This window comes from Tiliqua scincoides, chromosome 3 (assembly GCF_035046505.1).
Source record: "Tiliqua scincoides isolate rTilSci1 chromosome 3, rTilSci1.hap2, whole genome shotgun sequence".
Classification (NCBI taxonomy): domain Eukaryota; kingdom Metazoa; phylum Chordata; class Lepidosauria; order Squamata; family Scincidae; genus Tiliqua; species Tiliqua scincoides.
The window spans coordinates 170,896,635-170,914,052 of NC_089823.1; the positions used below are offsets into that span (position 1 = coordinate 170,896,635).

The 17,418-nt window shown below is 40.6% G+C and overlaps 1 protein-coding gene across 5 annotated transcripts in view; it reads right to left on the reverse strand.

Annotated features, from left to right (window-relative positions):
* DOCK1 (dedicator of cytokinesis 1) overlaps nucleotides 1-17,418 on the reverse strand; it is a 484,421-nt gene that overhangs the window by 407,735 nt on the left and 59,268 nt on the right. For all 5 annotated transcript variants that reach the window (XM_066618882.1, XM_066618881.1, XM_066618883.1 and 2 more), the window contains exons 3-5: nucleotides 9,154-9,194; nucleotides 4,236-4,291; nucleotides 1,178-1,274 (exon numbers count right to left, since the gene is read on the reverse strand). In XM_066618882.1, coding sequence (XP_066474979.1) covers nucleotides 1,178-1,274; nucleotides 4,236-4,291; nucleotides 9,154-9,194 — 194 coding nt within the window. The remainder of the gene's footprint in view (nucleotides 1-1,177; nucleotides 1,275-4,235; nucleotides 4,292-9,153; nucleotides 9,195-17,418) is intronic.

Below are 17,418 nucleotides of genomic sequence, written 5' to 3' on the forward strand. Positions count from 1 at the left end.
GGGGATGGACAGAGTGGATAGGGAGATGCTCTTTACACTCTCACATAATACCAGAACCAGGGGACATCCACTAAAATTGAGTGTTGGGGGGGTTAGGACAGACAAAAGAAAATATTTCTTTACTCAGCGTGTGGTTGGTCTGTGGAACTCCTTGCCACAGGATGTGGTGCTGGCGTCTAGCCTAGACGCCTTTAAAAAGGGATTGGACAAGTTTCTGAAGGAAAAATCCATTATGGGGTACAAGCCATGATGTGTATGCGCAACCTCCTGATTTTAGAAATGGGTTATGTCAGAATGCCAGATGCAGGGGAGGGCACCAGGATGAGGTCTCTTGTTATCTGGTGTGCTCCCTGGGGCATTTGGTGGGCCGCTGTGAGATACAGGAAGCTGGACTAGATGGGCCTATGGCCTGATCCTGTGGGGCTGTTCTTATGTTCTTATGTCACTATGAACTTTAACAGCAGCAGTCACTGTTGTAAAATGAGGGCAGAAAGAATAGCCCTGAATTCTACCAATTCAGGGAACTGGGAAGAACAACAGCATGTGCAAGAGGAAGAAGATCCACTAATAGAAGTCCACTAAAAGAAGTGGATCAGGATGCTTTGATTGTATATTAACTGCTGAAAAGAAAACTCAGGCTGTGTGAAAATAAGGAAATGAGAATGAAAAAATAATCTGCAAAGATGAAAAATTTGCATTCTCTTGCATTTAGAATATTGAAACCATAAATAAAATTTAATTCTCAAATTAAGAAAGGTAATCCATTCCAAAGCTAAAGTTATATCCAAAGTTAAAGACCAGATTTCCCCAAGTACAGCAAAAGTGTTTCCTTTTTGTTCTCATACAAGCATATGAAGCTGCCTTATAGTACCAAACTGCTGGATCATCTAGCCAAATGTTGTCTCTCTACTCAAACTGGATGGAGCTCTTCAAGGTTTCGGCCAGGGACCTTTCATAGCCTCACTATTCAATATCCTTGCAACTTAAAAATGAACTTGGTTCCTTCAGAATGCAAAGCACATGCCCTATTGCTAAACTGTTGTCCTACAGACACTTAAGTCTTCTTAGCAGGTGTCTTTAGCATTACCGATCGACTGAGCTGTATATCATTACAATGACAAAAGGAATAGCACCCTCAAACCATGCCTACAGCCCTCGGAAAATCTACTGTACTTACAACATAGAGCTGCCGCCATATTGTGGACCATTCCCGTAGTGTTGTGGTAACTTCTTGAATGAGTGGTAGTTCACTGGGTATAACAATTTCATATTGCCTGTAAAAATTGGAATTCTCAAGTAATTAAAATAGTCTCACTGGAAAAGACACAGGCTTGGATAACTCCTTAGGCATGCCCACTGGATCTTTGACCTCTTCTGTCTGTGTGACAGAATGTTACGCTATGTTTACAAATTGATTTTCAAACTTTCTTCAAAGTGGTGATTTTGCACAAGAAACTGTCACCCAAAAGGAAGAGGCCAGAGATTTCCCTGGGCATGCCCAGTTCAAAACCAGTTTTTATTAATCAATGAATTAATTATTAAACATAATAACATCTTACTACGAATACTATGAATGCTAGAACTTCAATCCTATTTCCTTGACTTTAATTCCTCCCAATATTTATTTTATATCAGTTTTCCCCTGCCATAGAAAACAGTAAAAACCAACAAACTAGGCAACAAAATCTATTATCAAGACAACAGAGAGAGAGAGAGAGAACAAAAATAATCTAGACATAGCAGCATGATCATATCTTTTATAATATGCCTATTTCTAAGGTTAAAAATAGATTCTAAATATTCTTTTGAGATATCAATTATTTGACATTCATCAGTCAAGCAAGAAACAAATTAAAAGTCGTAAGTTACTATAAGGGCTTTGCTCAGCCCCAAACAGCACTACTTTTAAAAAGACAAGAGAACAACAGGGTGTTTGTGCCTTTAATCTACTATGTTTAAAGAACATATTACCAGAGCCTTGCACAACTGCTACACCATGCAGTATGTTAAAAGTACATGAAGGAGCTTTGCAATCACTCAGGAAAGTGCTATTATGCAGTAATCAAATGATTAGTGCTTTCATAATTTACATATTTAAAAGGGCATAAAAATAAATCGGGCAGAAAAGAACATTCAGGCTGTATCTGGCAAAGTTTTTGAACAATTCACACTTTTAGTTGAAGTGTCTCTTAAAATATCAGCTAATTTCTAACATGCACGCATACTTAACTGGGCACCATACTACCACTATCACGTACTCAATTTGTAAATAGCCCTACGTTAAGCACCAAGGACAACAGCATACATAAAACACTAACTGAAATGGAAAAAAGAGCTCTCCTTCAGAAGAGTAATAAGGATCTGGCAGAATAGGGTTATATGAATGATTCGTGATCTGAAAAATACACTTTGTAACAAATCCTTGCTGGAAGGCATAACCATTCTTCTTTGTTCTATTAAGAAAAAAAAAGGTTTAAAAGGCCCAGTAGTGGCATGAGGAAGCTTTAAAAAAAAGAAAGAAAGATAGTACAACAATCTGCATTTCTAATAGTAAGTAATTATAAAATGCATAACCAAAGAAAGAAAGAAAGAAAGAAAGAAAGAAAGAAAGAAAGAAAGAAAGAAAGAAAGAAAGAAAGAAAGAAAGAAAGAAAGAAAGAAAGAAAGAAAGAAAGAAAGAAAGAAAGTCAGTCAGTCAGTCAGTCAGTCAGTCAGTCAGTCAGTCAGTCAGTTTTCTTTCACCAAAGTATTTCAATCAAGACTGAATTATTATTCCCAAAACAAACTCTGACAAACCAGACATGAAAGTGGATATGCATCTCGACAGTGGCATAGCTAATATCAGGTTGCCCGGTGCCAAGCTCAAAACAATGCCCCAGAAGTGATGTCACAACTGGAAGTGACATCATGTCCAGATTTTTAGAGAAGTGAAAATCGAAGGAAAACCCACCTCCTCCCCCCCAGCAGCTCGCCACCCACTTGCTCTGCCACCTCCCCCCAGTCAGTGGCATAGCTAAGGCATCTATCTGCTACCTTTGATCAAAGAAGATTTTGTAGTCCCCCCACAACAAAATCTAATTTAATTAAGTAAATAAATAAAAAGTGTGCCCCTTATTGGTTAGACACACTGTACTGGGGTGAAGAAGGACGGTTATTCTCCACCCTGCTAAATATAAGAGGAGCACCACTTGAAAATGTGCCTCTTTACACAGTTAGCAGGGGTAACTGCATTATGATACTCATATTAATACCTTATTGGTTCCATGCTGTATCATAACAACATCTCATTGGCTCTCAGAACAATCAGTGTCACAGGATAAGTTCTGAGCTAAGAAAATCCACTTTTTGTTCTGTAAGGCAGATGTGTTTTCATTTTCTGGTTAATTTACCATAACTTTTGATACAATACAGATACTCTAATGTGGATTGCTGAATTGCATTCTGCATTAAATTACCTTTCCAATGATATATAACATGATGATATTATTCATACATACCAAGGTTTTCACAATTCTGGCCACTATGCCCCCCCCAAAGCTCGTTGCCTGATGCAATTGCTACCTCTTGTACCCCCACAGCTACACCACTGCACCTCAAACACCTGCCTAAGTGCACTTCATCATTCACTTTAATGGAACAAGCAGGTCTGTCCATGCAGAGCTGCTTTCTTCAACAAACTGAACTAAAAAGAAAGCTTGTAAACCAAGGAGTATTCTATCTTATATGGGAGCTTGGGAAGCTTCAATGAGCAGCTAACTTAGACCACAGTCTTTACTCAGTCAGGTTTACTATGGGTCACTACCACACACAATAGCATATGCCAGTACCAGACACTTCATACTGACCCAAGTGTCCAATAACTTGAAGAACAACTTGTGTCCTCCTTTACAATCCACAGCAAATCCCTTGTCAAATTTTCCAACTACCTTCTCCAATGGCCAGCTATTTTCTCTCTTCCTTAAACTGCCTCACCAACACTTTCAGTGAATGTCAGAGATGAGGACCCCTATGCTTGGTTACTCCTTTTGGACAGTTAGTTTGCTGAAAACCTGCCATGCAACCATTTCTCTAAAGGTTCTTTTTGGTATTACAAACTAAAATGGCAAAAGAGGTCACAATGATGGCTAGAGATTATGGCTAAATCTGGAAAATACTAATGTGAACAGAGTTTTCTAAACAGGACGAAGTGCAAAGACAAAACCACACAAATATTTTCTTTAAAGCTAAAAACTTACCCTTTTCCTTCAACTATTGCTTCTTTAAGCTGTATATAAGAAGCAGGAAATATGCCCTTTAACAGAAAAACACAAAATGTCATCATTTTCGCTACATATCCAAAAAGTTCATATTTTTAAGAAATATAACTTTCCTAGGTTTTGAAATATCTGGATAAAACAGCTCAAATTGTTTTAACCCTGCTCATATCTACACATTATATTCAAGAATACTTGAAAAGGCGATCCATACATAGGACTCAAATTTCTGCTATAAGAAGATTGCAGAAGTCTTAAGGACATAAGAGCAGCCCTGCAGAATCAGTCCAAAGGTTCATCTAGTCCAGTATTCTGTTTCCCACATCAGCCAACCACATGCTCCTGGGATGCTGTATCCCACTACTGCTGTTGATCCCCTGAAAATAAATATTCTGGGTAAAAAACCTCAGAACACTCACCGCAGACACTCGTCAATAAGTCGACCCCATAGATAAGTCGAGGGCAGGTCTTGAGCCAACAATCATGGAATTTTCTATGACCCTCGGATAAGTCGGGGGTTAAACTTAGAGGGTTGTCTGACTATAGTTTTGTCTGATTTTACCCAAGGCCAGATCCTGAAAAATAACCTACCACTAATTGTTACCTAAGAACTGTAACCTCTAATTTATTAAAAACATAGTAAAATATCATAAGATACATTTTTATTCTTTTTAAATTCTGGTCTTCACCACCTTTTTGTAAACACTATCAGAGTAAGTGCACTGTAAACAACATACCAGTAAATCAGTGGTTCCCAACCTGGTATTCATGTACTTCCAGGGACACTCAACAGGACCTTTAGGGGTACTTGAAAAAGAATGGAATAATGGTAGAAAAAGGCAGGTCATGCTCCAGAATGCCTTGCAAGGACCAGCAAGGCAGGAAGGGAGGTAGCTAGCCGGCTTTGAAAGCCCCACCAACAGCTAGTTTTTGGTCATCAATTCATGTATGAACCAGTGATTGAAAACCAGCACAGTAAAAAAGCTGAAACATAATACGGAAAGTGATCAATTGCCTAGAATTTCTCAGCACACTTCTGGTGCAAAACAGTGCAAAGGCAGAGTCTTCTGTTCCTCAAACAGATAAAAAGAGAAAACACTGTGATGAATACATGAAGTCTGGGTTTTCATAGAGAGGAGATGAGGGCTTGTATTATTACAAACATTTCGCTAATATGAAGGGTACAATTTATTATTGCCAAGGGATATGCAAATGAAAAAGGTTGGGAACCACTGCAGGAAACCATGAATCAAATCCACCTTTAAGGTGTCTGGTGTGTTATGCCAGAAGCTCTACATACAACATACAACCCATAACACATAACTGAGAGTGTGCAATTCAATTCACAGCAGAGAGATGCAGCTGCATATATTTGCAATCCTTTTTACTCGGAAGTAGACCCACTGCTTTCCATGGGTGTTATTCTTAAGTAATGCTGCATTGAATTGTAGCCTGGGAATTGTTGCTTCAAATGGAAAGGGGATCCCATCCTGGTGTTGAAAAATAAGACCTCTGCCAAATGCAAAACCTTTGCAAAAGGTAATCAGGTTGCAGCAGCAAAAGGGAACAGAGGGGAATAAAAGGTTAACTTTGGTTGAAACATCCCAGGAAAGTAACTATAGCAACTAGTTTGCCTAAGCTTAGCAGAGAAAGTAACCTGTTCAGAGTTGAAAGGCTCTGCCCTCTGACTGACCCAGAGATAAGGCGAAGTGAGAATTGTAACTTGATTACTTGGCAAAAATTTTATGTACTATACCCGAGTATCTACGGTATCTAATTTTTTACAATTGAAGTTAGGAACCATCACCCCCATCTTGTGGTAGCAAATTCCAAAGAGACGTGCTGTATGTAGTAGTACTTTGCCTTCTACTACCAGTAATAAAGAAGGAAGGCACATAGTCAGGGCGACAGACCAGGGACAGACTGCACTTGCTCCCAGCGTGGAAGGGATTGTCACTCCCGAATTGGCCTTTTCAGCCACACTAGACCATTCAGAGTGCAATACCATAGTCTTTTGAGACTGAAGGTTGCCAACAACTACCAGTAATAGTTTGTCTTCTCTCAGTTCCCTGCCAATCAATTTCACTGGATGATACCCGGTTCTAGTGTCTCTAGACCAGTGATTTTCAACCTTTTTCATCTCACAGCACACTGACAAGGCACTAAAATGGTCAAGGCACACCACCAAGTTTTTGACAATTGACAAGGCACACCATGCTGCCAGTGGGGGCTCACATCTCCCATTGGCCCTATTAATAAATGACCTTCCCCCAAATTCCTGTGGCACACCTGTGGACCACTCACGGCACACCAGTGTGCCACGACACAGTGGTTAAAAATGGCTGCTCTAGACACTATCCTCTCTATCCACTTTCCCCCAATTGTATAAACCTTGTACTCTTGTATCATGTCCCTCCTTATACAATACATGTTTACCCAGACGCTGGTCCCACTATGTTCAATGGAGCTTGCTCCCAGCTAAGTGTGTACACCGTAGCTAGAGTCATTTTCCTAAACTAAAAAGTTCTAAATGTTGTAGATGTTCCTTCCAAGGAAAATGCTCCAGCCCCATATCATTTCTGTCACCATCTTCTGCACTTTTCAGTCTAAACAAGAAGCCTGTGTGAATTATTAGGAGATCTAGATCAGATTCAAAGAATTGCATAAATAGCTCCATATCTCCAAGGTAGGTTTAATCTATTTTTCTTGAGCAGGAGCCTTCAACATCACCTGGTAAACCTCTTTTGAAAGTGGGAGGAGGGGCTTAAAGTAGTTCTTTGGCTCTAGGATCTAGAGCAGGGGTCTACAAACTACAGCTCAGGTGGCACATCTGGCCTGCCATAAGATTTTATCCAGTCCACAGCAACTTGGGATTTTTTGTCAAAGCATTTGCTAATGCATGACATTGTTACTCATTATACAGGGTGACCCAAAAGTAGGTGGACAGTAGGTGGAATAAATGTTATCATTTACTGTCCACCTACTTTTGGGTCACCCTGTATATATATATATATCACTTCTCAATTTAAGCACAGTATTTTTTTTTCATAAATGTCACATTTCTCTTTTGTTCTGTATCATGCTGATTACAAAAAAAGATTCAGATAAAACATATTCATTCATTCAAATTTCATTCATACATTTATAGAAACAGATTTTTTTTTGGCCCGCAAAATGTGTAAAATATGTTATTTGGTCCTCGTACTGAAAAGTTTGGAGATCCTTGCTATAGTCGAGAGGCTGAAGCTAGCATTCATGGTGTCTGCTGAGGGCAGGAAGTGACATCTTAATGCACAAAGTGGCATCATTAAGCAGATGATGGCCAGAAATAAGCACTTTGTGCTGACATAGAAGAGAAAATGTGCAAATCTTGTTCATATTTTCAAGATATGAGAGAGCCCAATTCTCACACTGAAAGAGCCCAATTATAGTGGGGGCCAGATAAATTGCTTCCAGGGGTCTCAATTGGCCTGCGGGCCTTATGTTAGACACACCTGTTCTAGAGACTGAACAGACACCAATAAATTGCTTTCAATAAAATTCCTAAATAAATTATTAAGTTTAATTCTTCCTGGGTAAGTTCCTGTGACAAACGCAAACAATGTTTAGGCAACAATCGTAAATTGTACTGAAAATTCAAGTATCCTACTAAGTCACTGGATGCGCTGGATTATGAATTTACAGCCCAAAGCTAACCAATTTTCCAGTGCTGATGCAGCCACAAGGGAACAATTGTTTCCTTACCTAGAGGAGGCCTCTGTGATTGCCCACCATCACAGAATGTAGCACATGCCTTGCTTGAATGGCTGCATCAGCACTGGAAAGTTGGTTAGGATTGCGCTGTTAGTCTGCTAGACCAGGGTTGCCCAAACCAAGGCCCTGGGGCCACTTGCGGCCCTCAGGGACTCCCAATCCAGCCCACAGGGAGCCTCTAGTCTCCAATGAGCCTCTGGCCCTTCGGAGATTTGCTGGAGCCCATGCTGGCCCAACACAGCTGCTCTCAGCGTGAGGGCAACTGTTTGACCGCTTATGTGAGCTGTAGGATGACGGCTCCCTCCACTGCTTGCTGTTTCATATCTGTGATGCAGCTGCAGCAGCGAAGGAAAGGTCGGCCTTGCTTTGTGCAAGGCTTTTTATAGGCCTTGAGCTTTTGCAAGACCTTCATTCATTCATATAAGTTCAATTTCTAATAAATTCGTTTATGTAAATTTATTCAAATTTTAAATGTAAATTAATTCTTTTTTTTCCTGGCCCCAACACGGTGTCAGAGAGATGATGTGGCCCTCCTGCCAAAATGTTTGGACACCCCTGTGCTAGACTCTTAAAATCAGTAATTGAATCCATATGCCTTAGGATTCATTTTAAGAAACAATCTGACCATAGTGACTGCGTGCTACCAATTCGAACATTATATTTTGATCCTGCATACAAGGATTAATGGTCAAAACAGACTACAAGGTACAAGTTCAATTGAATAAACCTGATTCAGTTGAAATCAGTATCTTAAGTTTCGTCTTAAGACATTTTTGCATAAATTGCTATTAAAATTAAGTGTTCAAGATTACCACGAATTCTAAACCACTTTTCTCTAATAACCAAAAAATATTCTATAAAAGTCTATAACCAAAAAAAGCTTGTGAAGGTTAATCAAGAAGTCATTTTTCTAGAGAGCACAAGACCTTATAATAAAAGCAATTATCAAAAGAAATTCATTTTAGGGCTAACCTTTTTTTTTTTTTTTTTTACACAAAATACAAAGTCAACAACATCAGCACTTAGCCATGTTATTTCACAGAAGTTCCTAAATCACTTTTCAATAAGAAGTTTCAGAAGAGGGTGGTTACTATGAAATATCTCTGCCATTAGACAAAAAAAGTCACAATGGAAGCAGAATACTTACTTTTTTTGATTTTTTCCTTAAAGTGTAGCCTCTGTACCAACCTAAAAGAGAGGATTTCTTAATAAGTATCTGTCTCAACTAACTGCAAGGTACCACATGCTAACAAAATAAACAGATCTTCCCAAAAGGTTCAAATCTATTATAATTCACAAGTGACATCTTTGGTACAACAGTCCATTTTCCTAAAACGCTAGCATAGAAAGAAACAGATATCTGCTTTTATTCATAGAATTGTCATCCATGATACTGAGATACTGCCCTGAGAAGTTTCACCTGTTCAATTTCCTAAATGCGCCCAACAGAGAGTGCTCCCCTGCAAAAGATGGAAATGGGGAACCACCATGTTTTTCTGCCTAGCAGCCCAGGAAAATGACAAAACATATTTGCAGATGAGAATTTAAATAAGTATAATTTAACAATTTTTTTTTTTGTTTTGCACTGCTATAAAAATTTATGTTCCTTCTCCAAAGCACTCCATGTGATCATTGCAGAAGTTCCTCCCTCTGTTTCAGCTAGCAATATAGATTTTCCCCACTGACAGTCCTATTGTAGTGTAATTATTTCAGCCTATTGAAACATTTCTCACATTTGTGGCAGCAGCATGCCACGCCAAGGAAACAAAGAGGTAATTTCTCATTCACTGTGCACCCCAATCCACAACACATCTGCAAGCGATCAGCATTATGGGCTTTTATTGCTACCAAGCCCATTCTGGTTTAGTGTGACTGTTTAATTAAAAAAAAAAATCCCATACACAATAGTCATTCACATAGAGTGATGGTACTGTGCCAGGCAAATTGGGAGGGATCTTTCATAAAAACTGTACCCAATTCAGCACAGAATTGGCAAGCAAACCCACATTGTAAACTGTTCTGTATGTCAGTCTCAGTAAATATTGGTCCTTTTTTCCCCTTGATACTCTGGAGAAGCCATAGACAAATGTTATAACAAAAATGAGAAAAAGACAAGTCAGCTTCACTGCATATCTAAATTACTGATTGTTCCCCCTTAAGCACAAGCTTTTGTGCAAGCCATGTAGAGGGCCTGCCTACCTCATCCAAGAGAGATTATTGGCATATACCTGAGGGAAGCATAGAAGATCTCTTGCCTACCCACCATTCAGTTTCATAGTAAAATGATTGCAGATGGAAAACAAATACGAGCGAGAGAACTTTCTTTTTAGCCTAAATATTAGAAAGGAGCCTATTGAGACTTTCAGCTCAATTATTTTGGAGACACCTAACGAAGGTTCTATCTTAAGCCGTACAAAGTGTGGAAGAAAGCCCACCCCCTAAATCAGGCTCAGAAAGCCCTGAAAATTATGAGACTCTCTAGAGCAGGGGTGTCAAATTCTTTTCATACATTGGCCAAATAGCATTCATAGTGTCTGCCAACAGCTGGAAGTGACATCATTAAGCAGGAAATAATGTCATTAAACAGATGATAGCCAGAAATAAGCACTCTGTTCTCAAGTAGGAACTCAGTTGCAAATGACAGAAAAGAAAAAGTACAAATCTTGATAATATTTTCAAGAAATGAGAGAGCCCAATTATCACCCTGGGAGAATCCAACTGACATGTGGACTGTCCTTTCAACAGTGATGCTTCTGCTAAGGCACCACTTCACACCTCAGCAGCCCAGCGATGGCCTACGAAGTGACGCCTCACACATGACAATTGCACTTTCCCAGCACTGGTTTCCTCTCTCATCCCTCTTGATCTGCACCTTCCCGATAGCATTCCTTGCCTTCTGAGGCCCCTTCCATCTCTCCCTCCCAGAGCCTTGGATAAACAGCACTGAAAATGTAGCACCAGGAGAGCCTAACTATCACATGGACCATTTCTGACCTGCAGGCCTTATGTTTTGACACTCCTGCTCTGGTAGAGCAACAAAGAAAGTAGTTTAGGAAGGCTCAAAGGAAATGAGAAACTGGCAAATATTCTCCCAACTCCCAACCTCTATGTTCCACTTCAGTAGATGGAAGTACCTTCCACTTACATGTGAATGGGCTAGAATGCAACTCAAGGTTACCTTTAACTATCCTCCTTCACCACTGAGAAGCAGGACTTTCTGAAGCATACTTTCTTGGGTATGCTCCTGCAGGTTTTATAGGAAGCGCTCTTTGGGAGCCTCAAAGGACTGAGCATAGCTGAGGAACAGGTGCCTCATTTGTGAGAGACACGCTGCCTGATGGATAGCATGTCCCCACACTTATGAGGCACGTGGATTACAGGCTCCCTTTACAGCATATCTGTTTTGTGCTGTGTTTCTACAAATTACTGTGAATGTGCACCCTAAAGGACAGAAAATGAAAAAAAAAATCACAGGAAACGTGGAAAAGAAATGAAACATAAAAGGGCTGCTCATAGTTTACAACTAAAACTTGAAGTGCTAAATCTCATTACATGAGGCTAGAACTTCTGAAACATTTTCATTGTCAACACTAACACATTAGTGACACTGCATCATGTTACTAATTGGTGTTTATTCTATCAGGCCACACAACTTATTCCTTATGGTACCAGGCAATTAGGGTGAATTTTGGGTGAACTTAAGAATAGCTTTGGAATGAGTTAGAATTTTTCCTTTAAAAATTAATGTAATAATTGTACTTGTTATCCAGATTTTTTCTGTAAGAGTCATTTTTAGGAATAAATTAGGTATAGATAATGAGGGAAGCATGTAGAGGGTTTTGGGGAGGAAGAGAACTTTCCAAATATATATTTATATTTTGCATCGAATATATATATTGGATATATTTGCATTCGACTTGTTGACTATAAGCATTCCAACAACAACCTACATCCAGTAGGCCAATTTGGAGCTAATTTGTTTAATAAATAGAAACAACTTAGATTTAAACAAAAAATAAAAGTAAAATCAAATAGGTAAAGACAATTTAGAAAAATCAGCCTGGTAATTCTTATTCGATTACAGATCTTCAATTAACATAGCTCTTTTTGTTGCCAAGTGAAAGATGCCTAGGAGGGTATATACAATTGCCTGATTCATCATTCCCTTAAAAGTTCTTAATTAAAAAATACTCTTTTCCCTTAAGAGAAAAGAATAATTAGCCTCAATGTTCTCAACTGAGAGACATTTTTACCACTGAAAGAACTAAAATGTGTCTCTCAAGTATCTAGTTTTTCAAAGGTACAATTAACCAATTTTAATGGTAATTTTGTGCTCATGCTGCAAGCCATATAATTTTTCTAGAAGTTTAGCTGCTTGATTTCATGCATGTTCACAACCAAACAAAACACCATAGGGCAATGGTTCTCAAACTCTGAGGGACTTTTACTCCCTCAGTAAGTCTCTGTGGTGGAAGGGCTAGGACAGTGACGCAATCCCCAGGACCAAGTAGCTACGGGAGGGCACTTTTGACTTGCTTTATGTAGGTAGGGCTGTAGCAGGCTACAGAAGGTGTGGGAGCCCTGCGCAGCCCTCCACAGTGCTCCCAGAGGCTTGGAACATTCAGAAACAGCAGGAGCAAAGCACCTCCTGCAAAACAGAAGTGCTTTGCACCCCTTTTCCGAATGTTCCAAGCCTCCGGGAGTGCTGTGGAGGGTTGCGCAGAGCTCCTCTCACCTCCTGCAGCAGTCCTGCCTACATAAGAGTAAGTAAAAGCACCCCCTCAACCCCCCCCCATACAGATGCGATTCTGGGGATCGCTTCCCTGCCTCTCCCCTTCCCTGTCCCTTAAAGGGACAGGGGAACCTTTACACTAACTGGTGGGTTGCAATCCACCAGTTTGAGAACCACTGCCAAAGAGGAATAGGACCACTTAAAAGCAGAGCCTCATAAAGGGTCATCTCAGCCTCACTTTTCAGGGTATAGTTGATATGATACATTATTATGTCACTCACTGTAAAACGCATTCAGGTTAGTGTACATGTTCAATGTTCCTTTTTATGTCACAACCTTTTCAATAGGCAAGGCAGTATAAAAGTTATCCTGTACAAAAACTTCATGGCTGAGCTGGGACCTCTGCAGTTCAAGTCCTGCACTCAATCCACTATACCACATTGACCAACTCAGCAACTGCAGCAGCAAAAGCCACAGCATAATCTTCTGTGGCTAGACAGAAAGCACTACTGTCAGTAAGTTTAATCATCTTGATTAAAAATAGCATAGTAAAGTTGACCCACAAACGTTCTTTTAACATTCTGAAGTAACATGTTATTAACTAATCAATGAAGAAGAAAATTAAATACTGGGCGATTAAGAACATTAGTTTCAACTGGAAATTACCAAAAGTTATTAACATTTTCAAAGTTGATCAACCATTAAGAGAATTTTGAGTATTCATCTCTATATCTATGTACCACATAACTACTGATCAAGAATTTGCCTACATTATACTCAGGTCAGATAGAACAAAGTTGAAAGTCAGCCAAAAGCCTATATAGCCAATAGCTTATATAGTACTACTTTTCTGCAGGCCAGATAGTCTAAGACTTTACCTAAAAAGATTTTGCCAAGAAAAATGAAAAATCTCTTGGAATTCTCTCAAATGCAGTTTTTAAAATGGTGCCTAAGAACATCTCTTTGCTCATGCAAAAATATGCAGAATTTTTCCAAATGCTCTGAAACTGTGTTTTTCATTTCAATGTGGTGCCTTTACACTTTAACCCTGTGTGGTTTTTGGCATGCTTGTAAACAAAATCAAGAGTTAAGTCCAGAAATTGTATTCATATTCACTCACTCACTCACTCATTTTCATTTACATAGAATTTCAGCATGTCTACCTGGATTTTTCCATAAACCTCGACTTCAAACAAATAAATTAGGGAAGTATAGTGAAGAAATATTTCTAAGAAACGAAATAATCATACAACAAAATATTGAGGGCTGCAATCTTCCTGAATCAGAAGCCTTATAGCACTTCTCCAAGTTCTCATAGGACACCTTTCTACTTTTCCACCCTCCTGAAAAACTCCCCCCCACTGTAATATACAGGTGTGACCTCAGTATCTGCAGATTTAACTAAATGCAGATGCCAGCAGATACCAGGGTTGCCATTTAAATGCCTTAACAATGAAAACATGCGCCAAAATCACATTTCTTATCTTCATGTGGTCAAACCATGTGGTTTCCAAGCCTCCCAAGGCTAAAAATAGCACTAAAGACACACTTCCAGATCGCACACAGGTTCCCTGCTTCTTCCGGTGTCACCCCAGCAATGCTAATGGGTGGACCAAGCCCAGGAGAGGTTGGGGATGGTGGCAGAGGCTCCTGCCAAATCCTATACCCACTTCTGAACCCAATCTGCTGAGACAGAGCTGCACATTCATGCACCAGTGATTTTACTAGTACAGGATTGAGTAGCCCCATAGCAGCTGCTGGGGATTACCCTAGGGCAGGGGTGCCCAAACCCCGGCCCGCGGGCCACTTGCGGCCCGCGGTGCGTCCCCATGCGGCCCCCAGGTGGGTCGTGTACCTCCAATGGGAACACGGCCCGCGGAAGAATCACCGTGGCCCGCGCTGCCCCAGCGAGCTCACGATATGTCTTTCCCTCGCTGCCGGCAGCGAGGGCAAGACTAGCCTTGCGAACTGTGCAGGGCCTTTTATAGCATTAAAGTAACGCGAGACCTGCAGGTCTCGCGTTACCTTAACACTGAAAGCACTTGTGCCCATGTGCAAGCTGAGTTAACACGTGGAGCCTGAAGCAGCAGGGAGAGACAGAGCGCCTGCGTCACCACCTCCACGAGGGAGGTTGAGCGGGCGGGCGGGCGGGCGGGCGGGCGGCAGAGCGTGCGTGCGTGCGTGCGTGCGAGCAGGCAGGCAGGCAGGCAGGCAGGTGCTTCAGCAGCAAAGCTACCGCCACCGCCAACTGAACGCAGCAGCAGCAGGCACCTGTGAAGAGACCAGGCACCAGGAGAGAGACTGCTCCACCGCCTGTACGCAGCAGCAGCAGCAGCAGCACGTGCCAGGGTGAGCTGGCGAGCACCACAACAGAAGCAGCAGCAGCAGCAGCAGCCACCACTCTCACCTACAAAGCTCCCTCCTTTGGTTCAAAACAAAGAGTGAGTCTCCATTTAGAAATACTTTATTCTTTATTTACTGCTGCCTGCAACCTTCCTGCCCAAAATATGTGCTCGCTCTGTTGTGGAACTTTACCAATGGTTTCTCTCCTCCTTCCATCCCCCTTTTTCCTGGATAAAACATGCACACCAGCCCTGCATTGTCTGCCTCTGGTTTGTAAACTGCTTGCTCTGTTGTGGAATTTTACCAGTGGTTTCCCTCCTTTGTTTCCCCCCCCCTTTTTGGATAAAATGATGCACACCCGCCCTGCATTGTCTGCCTCTGGTTTCTAAAATGCCTGCTCTGTTGTGGAATTTCCCTCCTTTGTTCCCCCCCCCCTTTTTGGATAAAATGATGCACACCAGCCCTGCATTGTCTGCCTCTGGTTTCTAAAATAAAATACAGGTCCACATTAACTGATGAGCATTTGAAGTCATTACTGATCATTGGCTCCTCCAAACTAGTACCAGATTACAGTGAACTATTGAGATCAAGGCAACAGCTCCACCGCTCTCATTGAAAGTTCATAGTGCTCAAAGTTCATAATGTTCAATGTTGTTCATAGTGCTCAAAGTTCATAGTTCTCATGTGTTTTGCCTGTATTATAGTTCTCATGTGTATTTTGTATTATAAAGTTCAGTAAAATTCATTTGTTCATATAAGTTCCATCTGTAATGTATTCATTTATGTAAATTTATTCAAATTTGAAATGCAAATTAATTGGGTTTTTTTCTTCGGCCCCCGACACTGTGTCAGAGAGATAATGTGGCCCTCCAGCCAAAAACTTTGGACACCCCTGCCCTAGGGCAAGGGAACAAAAGTCCCCTTACCTTGGGGAGACCACCAACAACTTTGTTGCTCACATTGGATACAGCAGTGACTGTTTCGGGGTAACTGCACAGAGGCGCAGGTAGTTCAGTTAGAATTGGACTGTGAGAGAGGCTTACTCACTATCAATGGAGGATCCTCCATAGAGGCAAATGGGGTTTGGCCCGTCCAACAAAAATGGAAAAGAAGCAAAAAATGCATTTAAAGTCTTAACAGCATTAATCGATCAATCAAAGATTTCTGTGTGACTTTTGTTAAGTCACACTGATTAATTAATACTGGTTTTCTTCTTTTTGTCCAATTCCAAGTTTCAAACTGGTTTTTCATTCAGGCCTCTCTCTAAGGCTGTCAGAGCAAGGAGGAGGTGTCTACTGACTGGAAACTTGCATGACAAGACTCCTTTACAACAGTCTTCTTAGTGCAGAGAGGACCCACTTACTTGTTCCAATAGCTTCAGCCCTTCTTTCTCAGCAGCAACTGGTTGAAAGTGCTATTAGTTCTTTCTTTGAGGAATTATCAAAACTTTCAGCCAACTGCAGCTGAGGCTGCCAGCTGTTGTGAGCCAATTTTCAATCAATCACATAAATCCAACAAAACTGACATTGATACATAGCAACAAAGAATCTTGAGCAGGGCTGGTTCTACTCAATATACCTCTTGAATACTACTTCTTTCCAATTGGCTCCCTCTATATGGGAATGAATTGCCATATCAGGAAGAAAAGCTACAAGGCTAAAAAGCAGACTCCCCCTCCCTTTGCAACAAGACTTGTTCCTTGTCTGAGACAGTTGTAGAAAGCTAAGACTGGCTTAGCAGGTTTTTATGTTCAAATTTTTCCCCAGTGTCCCCTCGGTCCAAGGAATTATCTGTCCAAGGAATTATGTTCGAATTTTAGTCCCTAACTTGCAAGGAACTGTAAGGGCCAGACATGATATTTCCTCAATCCCCTGTTATCTTCACCAAAATGCTTTGGTTATGCTACAGTAAGTGACTGGCCTATGTGATATAGCTATTCTTTCTTAATAAATAAAAATATGTTAATGTTGTTAAAGTACATACAAGTACATGCATAATTGTGCAGTTGTGTCCTACAGTTTGCCACCCCTCCAAGATTGGTCTGAATGTCTTCAGGAACCAGCATTAATCTCCAGGAGATTGTTATATGGGTCTGCATGTTCTTATGTTTGTAGGAAAGTCCATCTATGAGAACTATGGACATTGGTATTGAGTGTAGAGAATATTAGTATTTATATAATATTTCTCTGTGCTCTAAGCATTTCATTCATTCATTCATTTCATGCTCGTAATGATACGAGCATTCATTTCAATGCTCTGACCATTTCATTTCAATGGTATGATTTCATTAACCTCAAGGTGCCTAACGTATTTAGAAAAATGTAAATACACAAGGGA